The sequence below is a fragment of the Haplochromis burtoni genome, unplaced genomic scaffold (genome assembly GCF_018398535.1).
Source record: "Haplochromis burtoni strain Fernald_Lab_line unplaced genomic scaffold, NCSU_Asbu1 Contig_2421, whole genome shotgun sequence".
Lineage (NCBI taxonomy): Eukaryota > Metazoa > Chordata > Actinopteri > Cichliformes > Cichlidae > Haplochromis > Haplochromis burtoni.
This window is the reverse complement of record NW_024584782.1, coordinates 2,549-12,302: the sequence shown is the minus strand read 5'-3', so window position 1 is coordinate 12,302 and position 9,754 is coordinate 2,549. Positions and strand designations below refer to the sequence as shown.

The following is a 9,754-nucleotide window of genomic DNA, read 5'->3' as shown; positions in this document are numbered from 1 at the left end:
ATATACATGAATCCTTTTAATCAAGGTGTAGTTCTGTTTTCTGAGGTATGAAGGTATATGTATATGGTTTAATGAAAAAGTATTTTTACTTTGGATACTGAAAGTAAAATTGTCTCTCTGTAAGTCTCAGCACACCACTGGGTTACAGTAACTCCTGAATCTAACATGTAGACCAAAAGAATTCAATAGAAATTAAAGTTCCAACTAAATAAAATTTTAACCAGAGAAAACAAGTGTTTCTCTGGTGGATATTCCTTATTAATAGATCACTAAAGGTTGCCAGAAGTTCATTCAGGAGTTCACTGTGTCTCTTATTGTTTCTCTTACTGTTAAGAGAGCAATAAATGAACCTGTTCACCATTTTAACTAATTATTGTTATGGATTCAGTCATGACAAATACAAGAAGACAACAAGAGAGTGTATGGATCTTAACAGTTTCTGACGTTTTGTTGTTGTTGTTTTTTTTAAACTTCAACATCAAACGATCGTAAAAAGATTAGATTAAAAAACTGTGTGTGTGTGTGTGTGTGTGTGTGTGTGTGTGTGTGTGTGTGTGTGTGTGTGTGTGTGTGTGTGTGTACACATTATTATTCCAGAGTGCATTTCAGATCAAAGGGACAAAATGAAAAAAGGACAAGTAAAGACAAATATTTTCAGGTTTTAAATGAATTCAGAAATAATTGTCTAATATGTACAACACTGCAGAAAAAATGTAACAATAAACAAGCCTCTGAATGCTGCTACCGCTCTGTTGTTGAAACAGCTTCTGTGAATCGCTCACCTTTCTTTTTGTAAACAACAAATCCAACAGCAGCAATTGGCATGACCACAGCACCCACTGCAACAATGATGGGGATGGGCGTGTCAAAGTGAGACTCTCCTGAAGAACAAACAAAACAGCAGGTTAGAACAGAAGTGCATCCATCCACCTATAAGGTTCAACTAGTTAGTCTATGAATCGCATGCTGCTGAAGGGAAGTGAAAATACACTGTACTGCGTGTCTATTGATGTGACCATACACACTATTCACTACCTGCACAGTAGATGCAGAACAATTGTATTATTTACCCTTTAAAGACGTTACAGTAGCTCTGTATTTCTGTCTGAAAAACACCTGTAAATGCATTCAGTAACAGCCCTCCGGTTGCAAGGCTAAAAAAAATAACCGAGGGTTTAATGGATTAAACACATTTTGTTGAACTAGTAAATATAAAAGTTCCAAAATGGCTATCAGAGTTTTATGGTCTAAATAGTGAAAGAAATTTAAAAACTGTTATTTAGAAAAATCACTAATAAAATAACCATGAATCTTCGGTTCCCTAAACTTGTCTAACTGGAGGGGTGTATCCTCGGTTGTAGGGTGCTGTGTTTGTCTACGTGATGTTGATTCAGTCACACAGAGAGTTCAGTGACACTGACAGGAGCTGGAGGGCTAAAAAAATAAAACAATTTCAGTTAGTCCACTGATCGTGGAATGGCTTTTGTATGAAACATTAGTGGAACTTTTTTTAATTCACAGACTAAAAAAATAAGTTTTTTTTCTTAATCTTAAGAATATTAACAGCATTAACAGCCTCGAAGAATGTACATATTTTCCAGCCCAGCTTGGATCTCCATCAGTTATTCCCAAAGTAATAATAATAATGAAAAAAGAAGCCAGGAAGAAAGATTCAAGCCTCACATTTTAGACAATCCACAGTATCAACAAACTAAATTACTCAAATATGTTTTTCTCACCTTTCCAGTTGGTCCTGATAATGCTTTCATTCAGATTTGTGATGATGTCCTCACCACCAGAGAGCTGAAAGACACAGTCATGCCTTCCCCAGTCTTCAGGTGTGACTGATAATATGCTCAGGTCAGCACTCATCTGGAAGGTCTCATCATTGTTGGGGAGGATCTCTCCTATCTTTTCACCTTCATCTCCATCTTTCCTCCAGAACATCACGGCTCTGTCAGGATAGAAACCTGTAGCATGGCAGCTGATTGGAGAGGAGGGAGTCTTCTGGAGGAGAGACACTGACGGAAGAACTGGAGAGATGGAAGGTGGGAAAGAGAGATGGAAACAAAAGGACAATCGATGGAAGAGAAACAGAAAAATGGCAAAGAAAGAAATTTAATAGGGAGATATGAACAAAAAAAACATTGATATCAAACTCACACAACACATCTAGGAGGCTCAGTGGCACTAGCATTTTAAAGGTGTTAGGAGGCTAGAAGAATAAAGAAAAATGTCTTGTGGTGCAAGTAAAAAAAGTCTACAAAATAAATCATGTATATCATTTTAGCTTCAGTTTGTGATTTGTTTGTAACCTTGTACTTTTTTTATAATTAGTTGTTTGTTCTCTGCCCCACTCTCTGGGTTCACATATGCCTTGTGTGTATGAATAAATACTGCGCAGCCACTAAACTTTATAAGCTCATGTGATTCTACCTTTTGTCTGTGGGAAGCTTTTCTCATACTCCACATACAGCTTCAGATACTCTGGACAAATCTTGGTGAGGTCATTTTCTCTGTGTTTTATTCCAGGTTGGTCAGTATCCCATTTCAGTTTGGTAACATCAGCCTCTGGTTTCAGTGCGATCCATGTCCCTTTCTCCAGATCAAATTTAAGGAAGTCTTCTCCGTTATAATGATACTGTGTCATACCAATAACCTCCCCAGTGGTTTCATCCCATTCACAGCCATCTATCCTCTGTAAAATGTGGACACCTGAAGAGAGAAAGGAAGAATACATTTCAATGAACAATTTTAATACTGTACTTTGTGTAAGGCTCTATTGTTCTCCAAGCATTAGTTTGTTTTGTGATTCAAGTCACACTATCTGAGAACTTTTTATTAGTATAACTAATGGAAGCTAATTGAAATGCTACAGAACTTATCAATGAACCTGATTAATCAAGTTTATGAGAAAAAAGATGGACGACAAGAATAAAACTGATTTAATTCAGAGTATACTCCACAGCCAGCAAGTACGACACAGCCAGGCTTTCTTTGTGAGACCCAACGGTATCACAAATGTGGTTATCGTCTTTCTCTGTTAAGCTGGGCTTCCTGGTTCAGGCTCTGTGTGTGCTCATATTAAAAAAGGCATTTCACAGGTCACATAACTTTTTACACACAAAATGATCTCCATGAGTGCCTAATGAAATCAGAGACGCTATCACATGATGATGATAAATGATAAAAAAATAAAAGAATAAGAAAGGAATAAAACACTACTGAAAATGAGAATATGAATGAAAAATGTAAATGTAATGATTTAAACTAAATCTTTAATTCAAGTTAATTATGTTATGGCTGAGTGTGCTTAGGTTCTGCTATGAATCTGTGAGGTGACGGCTGTGCATTTAAACTGGGTCCATTTAAAAATAAAAGATTACACTCACAGTCTAAAGGAGATGTGGAATCTCTTTAGTTTCTCAGCAGAAAGGTAAAATTGATTCATTTCATTGATGGAACAGCTATTTTTGATGTGTGGTCTGTGTTATAGTAGATTTAATTCCAGAAGTATAAATGACTAATCAGAAGTATTACAACATTTATATATATTTTTTGCACCACCAAATGAGTACATATGCATTCCTGTGACTATGCAACATAAAGTTTGCACTACTGTAACTGGACAGCTGCACTTCATTCATTATTTTGCTTTGTAATATTACCCCTTTGGAGCTGTCTGACAACTAGGCTATAAATTCTAAGAAACTGTAAAACCGTTGCAAAATAAAACATTTTAAAGACAAAATCTAAACGTATCTGTTCTTAACCTCCTAGGACCTGGCGATGTGATGTGATGAAAATGTGATGTCCACATATGTGGTGTCCACATATGTGGACATCCCATTTTGGGTTATTTAGACCAAAATACTCAATTTTGCTCTACAGGGGCCTGATATCCACTTACGAGGACATTATACTGCTACTGTTCTATCAAAATTTAAATGAATATCCTCATACGTGGCTCTCATTTTTCTTAGAAACAAAAATCAGGTAAAAAACAACAAAAATCAGGTAATTCTTTCTTTTTACATTCATCGGGCCCCAATATGCCCAAATATCAAAGAGAAATTAAAAATGCATGCCGTTGAAGAGTTCGGGTCTTATGAGGTTAAAGTAAGAAGTTTTTGTATATTCAATGTTTCATTATCATTTAGGGTAAGGTATAACAGAAATACTGCACCTTCACTTTGATTGAACTGCTGTTTCAAACTAGAAATCAGCTCTCTGAAGAAGTTTGGCTGATCCTCAAAACACTTGTGCTTGTACCAGTCCAGTTGCTCAGGGTGTTTTTCTAAAATTTTCCTCGCCCACTTCTGTCTTGGTTCCAATATCTTCTTGCTCATGTCACAGTAACCCAACTGAACGCCATCAACCATCAGCACACCAGCGAATTCTGGGATGTTCAGAACTCCGGAGGATCCAATGATAAAATAGTTCAGCGAGTGTTTCACTGTAGGACAATGTTTATAATGGTAGCAATTAATTCAGATGCACAAAAAGTATCAGAAATATAATTCATTTAGTTATCCAGGCTGCACCCTTTCTCTTGCCCAGTGACAGATCAGATAGACTACTAGATTATTCAGTCAAAAAAATCTCATTTAATCTGCACTAACAGAGACAGAAGGCTCTACAGCAGGACTGTGCAGCTTTTAATTTATATTTTGACAAAGATTTGGGGCTAAAGGACCAATGTGGCTGATACGCTTTGCATGTGCAAATTATCAAGAATGTCCAAAACTATTAATATTCAACCTAAATCTTAAAAAAAACCCCGTATTTAATAGGTCACATCTGACATGAATAGAATAGAATAGAATAGAATAGTTACCTTTTACCAAACGAATGTAAAATGAGATTTAAAGCAACTCCTACCCACAGCAGCGGTGACAATGAAATTCAGTTGTCAAAGTATACCTGATAAAACATGGATCTTTTAAATTCTAGAAAATAAATATAAAAACTGAGTTTACAACATTCGGGCTAAAAGAGCTTTAAAGTGAAACAAAGCAAAAACTCAGCTTTAGGTCAGATGACTCTGCTGTCAGAGCTCAAAGGTTTAACGTTTTTTTCTTACCTGCGAATGAGCCATAGCACAGAAGAATCAACAAAAACAGCTTCATGTTTTCTTTATCCATAATGTTATCATTGTTATTGCTCTTGTTCCCTCTAACATGTAAAGACCTTTGAGGTTAGTTTAACTTAAGCAGCTATTGCAGCGTCTACTTTTGATTTCTGCTCCTAATAATCTGCCTGCACTTGCCCACTTTCCCACATGCCTATACCTGTAATAGTCTGATATAATCCTGACTACCAGGAAAAAAAATGTTGTCCAATCAAAAAAAAATTTAAATCCCCCAATGTTTGTAAGGTAATTAGAAGACTGAAATAATTTTTTGGGAAAAATAAGTTTACATTTTTTAGATATCACATGTCCACTGCAGAGGACATTGGAAGGCCAAATGTGTAAAAATGAACTTTTATGGCAAACATTTTCTTCAACTCTTCACCAAGGAGAAGTTTGAACTCAAGGAACTGTAGTTGTACTTCCCCCAAAACTGCAAGTCACTGCTATACTGAAGCCACGAGTTGGTGATTGCCAGATCAAAAAGTAGAAAACTGCACATACTGTCAATTTCTGAGTGTGAGGGACCATCCTGTAGAAACTCAACATTCGGCAACAAGGTCCACGTCACCTATATTGGTAGTGTACTCAGCAATTGCCAGTGGACTTGGCACATGGACAAACCTTTTGATTTTATGCACTTACTTTTCTTCTTCCCATAAAATGTGCTTGAAGCGATGGCCGCCATGTTCCTTAATGAAAAAACTAAAGTTCCCAAAGCTCCACCCCTTCACATTTGGTATCATTGGAAAGCCCTAAATGTCCTCTGTAGATACCAAAAGGAGGCAATTCTGTAGTATGCAGTGCATGGGAGATATTCAGGTTTAGAAAGGTGCTCTACAGAGGACAAATTTGCATTGCTGCTAGTCAGGAGGATATACTGCTTCTTTAGAACACAGAACTGGAAGGATCAGTTTTGTTGTCATGGTCCCTGTGCCTCCCCGGCCAGCCCAGTGTGGCCACAAGTGTTTGTGGTTTTTCTCTCGCTCTCTCTCTCCTACCTGTCTGCCTGGGCAGAGCTCTGATTGGGCTCCTGCCCTTGGCCCACGCACCTGCAGCTGATCTCGAGCAAATTGCAGTTCTCTGGCTCTTCTTAAGGCTGGGGTCTGAGTTATTCGTCGCTGGAATATTGAGTAACCCTCGTTAGTATTGCCTGGCTTCATTGCGATTCTACTGTTCCCGTGTTTGCCTTCAACTTACCCTCGTCTGTGTAAATAGGTTTACCAGGATCAGCCCTTTTGTGACCCCTGGACCCCGTGAGTAGGAGAGTGAGCTGCTTGTGTGGAGACTGTTTGGACGAGGAGCAGAGCGAGTGTGAAGAAGTGTGTCTCCCCAGCCTATTGATCCCCGGGACCCTGGTGTTTCCCCCCCTTCACGTGTATACAGCGCACCAGTGTGATTAATAAAGTGTCGTTGAACTGTGCTACCTCAGTCTGCGCCTGAGTCCGTTCCACTCCCATGACATTTGTTGTAACACACTGAGAGCAGGGTCCCAAAATACTTAAAAAACAGTGTCTCTTTATGATATTCTGATTTTCTTCTAATTATGTTCTTTCAGCTGTTCATGTGTCTATGGTTTGTTTAGCATGTATGTATTTTATTTGAGTTATTTTCATAAATTCAAGATTCAGTTTATGTTTAAAGAGTGTACATGACCTGCTGTTCCAATAAATAGGTAAATAATGTTTTGATTTATGAATAATTGTAACATTGAAAATAGCCTGATAATATCCACTGGTTATCAGCAGTCCACAGGGATTTGTCTGCAGAGGAGCAGAGCTCAGCCAGTCTTCTTCCTGCTGATTAGCCAGCTCAGTCTGGCCTTTAAAAAGGCTTCAAAATAAAAAGGCTTTCATGGAAATTTCAGACCTTGTTTTTTTCCATTTTAAAAGCTGTTTGTATTAAGCCATCTGTCTTTTTTAAATTTAAATATATTCTGATCTGTCTGCACTTCCCATCTTGCCTCTACCTGCCTCCAGTGCATCCCAGTTTCACATTTTGTCACATTAAAGCATTGTTAAAAAACGCATTAAATCGATTTTTTACCTTAAAGTTCTGCACACAATACCCCATAGTGTAAAAATGAGAAACATTTGCTTAAAATTCTTGCAAACCTAGTTGAAGTCTCAAGTCTTGTTGAGTCCTTAAGGTGTTTTGAGCATGATGTTACAAGCTTGGCGCACCTATTTTGGGGTATTTTCTCCCATTCTTCTTTCAGGATCTCTTCAGCTCCCTCAGGTTAGGGGAGTGTCAGTTATTCTTTAACCCCTCAACAACTAGTGTCTCATATTACACACACACAGTTTTTCTGAGTTTTTGAGACTTCTGATTTAATGACCAAGTTTCTCTGTAATGCGGAAACAGAGCACGCTGTCCAGTCTGTGGATTAGACCATACCAGCTTCAGCTCATTGATCTCAAACACCCTCTTCTCCACACAATAAACTGCTCTACAAGTACAATTTGTGTTTGTTGGCTCATTGGCAAGAGTTCACTGCTCCATCGCTTAGTGCTGCTTCATCAACAGTGGAATTTATGGTTCAGAGAGCGTGATGCTTGCAGTCTGCTCCAATCCAGGGACTGCCCGTCTGCCTGCAGTGAGCTGTGTTGCCAGATGGGGGGAGATGGGGGCAGTCTACAGACTACGTGGACTGAGGCAGACTCTGAGGAAGTCTGCCTCAGTCAGTCCACTATTATGCTCGCCACGTTACTTTGTGACAGGGAAACAGAGAAGTTCAGAACATGCAGAGTGAACTGTCATGTCATATTTTCCCAAACAGCTGATGTTTCTGGGTCTTAACAACCACCTGAGCCCAAGCAATATAAGACACACAGCATCTCTTACCTGACTGAAAAAGCTGCTGGTTTCCTCTGATAGCTGTGAAAAGTTTGGCCATCAGTCTGAGTCAGAAAGACTCTGGTCAAAAAGCATGTTCGAGATAAGTACCTCAAAGAGGTCTTGGATCAGCAGACCAGACAGCGTTCATGGGCTCATTCTAAACTACACGCAGTAAACAGAAAAGTGAAAGGCTGTAAAATTGCCGTAAGCATTTATACAGTGTGTACAAAGTGTCATTTTCCGGTTGAGCTTTAATCAATGCCCCCGCTGTTAGAAAGCTCAGCAGTGACGCCTTCTGGGAAAGAGCTAAATTACATGCATATGATCGGCTGCCTCATTCACCTACAGCAGTGCCGAGGACATTTAACCATGCATGTGACATTTTGTGTGCATTTATAAAGGAATTATCACATATGCACTTACTGCATAAAAAAACCCACACAATGTCCAAATATTTGTTTTGTTCTAAAAGAGAAAAAAGCTCTTTAAAAAAAAAATCTAAAGTTCACACAACACAAAACACGTTTGTTGATCAGTGTCTGATTTGTGGATTTAAGGCCTAACAACAACATTTAACCTGTTCTACAAAATTGTTTTTACTTGAGACAATTTTGTTTCTTAAAAATATATCAGGGGCGTTCATTTCTCTACGATGATAAACATCTTTCTGTCTTTTTTAGAAAATTGAACAAAAATTAATAAGGTTGTGTATTTGCAGTTTATCCCTTATTGCTTCTAAAAACATTTTAATAACGCTTTAAAAAAAAAGTCAATAAAGAAAACAAATACAGTAGTTAAGAGATTTATCATTTTTATTTATTTGTATTTGAATGAAACATGACTGAAAACCATTTTTATGTGAGCAACAAAACACAGGACAGTATCCTCCCAAAAATCCCTGATTTCTGTCACATTTTTATGCTTTGAGTTTTCTGGCTGATGATTATCACTAAATTTTGAAAATGATTGCGAGGCCGTCATATTTGACATTAAGTTGAATAAAATAATTATCAAGGCAGCCAGAAGGGGCATAATTGCATCTCATCTGCATATCATTATTGAGATACACACTCATGACACAGATATACACTCATAACATGGGGAAAAAAATCATAAATTCATTTTATTGGAAAATAAAACAACTTTAAGCAAAGAGTTGCATGACACTGCCAAAAACCTTTGGCCAGCTGATCCAGCTGAAAGCAGTGGGTCAGGCTCTGGTTTGACACTTAAGGACATAATAAATGTAGAGCAACCTTTTAATACCCACACAGGAGAACAGGCAGTGTTGGAGACACACGGGACAGTTCGATGTTTCTGAGCTCTGAAACTCAAACTGAAAACTACTAAAAGTTGTTAATATGGATGAAATAGATTAATTTGACTGAAATGGATATTACAGATTCTGACTTGTCTCTTTCAGTAACAACTGAATGATCATATGATGGTATTGAAAATTACTAGAAATTTAAAAACTGTTATTTAGAAAAATCACTAATAAAATAACCATGAATCTTCGGTTCCCTAAACTTATCTAACTGGAGGGGTGTATCATCGGTAGTAAGGTGCTGTGTTTGTCTACGTGATGTTGATTCAGTCACACAGAGAGTTCAGTGACACTGACAGGAGCTGGAGGGTTAAAAAAATAAAACAATTTCAGTTAGTCCACAGCCATCCAGGATTCTAACATTCCAAAGTTGTCCTAATGTCTTATAATTAAGTATACGTTTGCACTAATAATTATAAGCTTTGATGGATTTTCTATCTCTGCATCCTAGTCTATAT

At 37.8% G+C, this 9,754-nt stretch overlaps 1 protein-coding gene across 3 annotated transcripts; it reads right to left on the bottom strand.

Moving 5' to 3' along the window:
- Positions 1–586: 586 nt before the first annotated feature.
- On the bottom strand, positions 587–8,154 carry LOC102295687 (major histocompatibility complex class I-related gene protein). 3 transcript variants are annotated; one of them, XM_042217650.1, is made up of 5 exons: positions 7,976–8,154; positions 4,187–4,456; positions 2,437–2,715; positions 1,740–2,033; positions 587–881 (listed from the first exon to the last, which is right to left on the bottom strand). In XM_042217650.1, the coding sequence occupies exons 1-5, from the start codon at positions 8,025–8,027 to the stop codon at positions 742–744; spliced, it is 1,035 nt and encodes a 344-aa protein (XP_042073584.1). In that variant the 5' UTR covers positions 8,028–8,154; the 3' UTR covers positions 587–741. The 3 variants fall into 3 exon arrangements, with proteins under 3 accessions (XP_042073584.1, XP_042073583.1, XP_014186904.1); XM_042217649.1 differs by lacking the exon at positions 7,976–8,154 and adding an exon at positions 5,084–5,456; XM_014331418.2 differs by lacking the exons at positions 587–881; positions 7,976–8,154 and adding exons at positions 889–1,426; positions 5,084–5,456.
- Between the last annotated feature and the right edge of the window lie 1,600 nt (positions 8,155–9,754).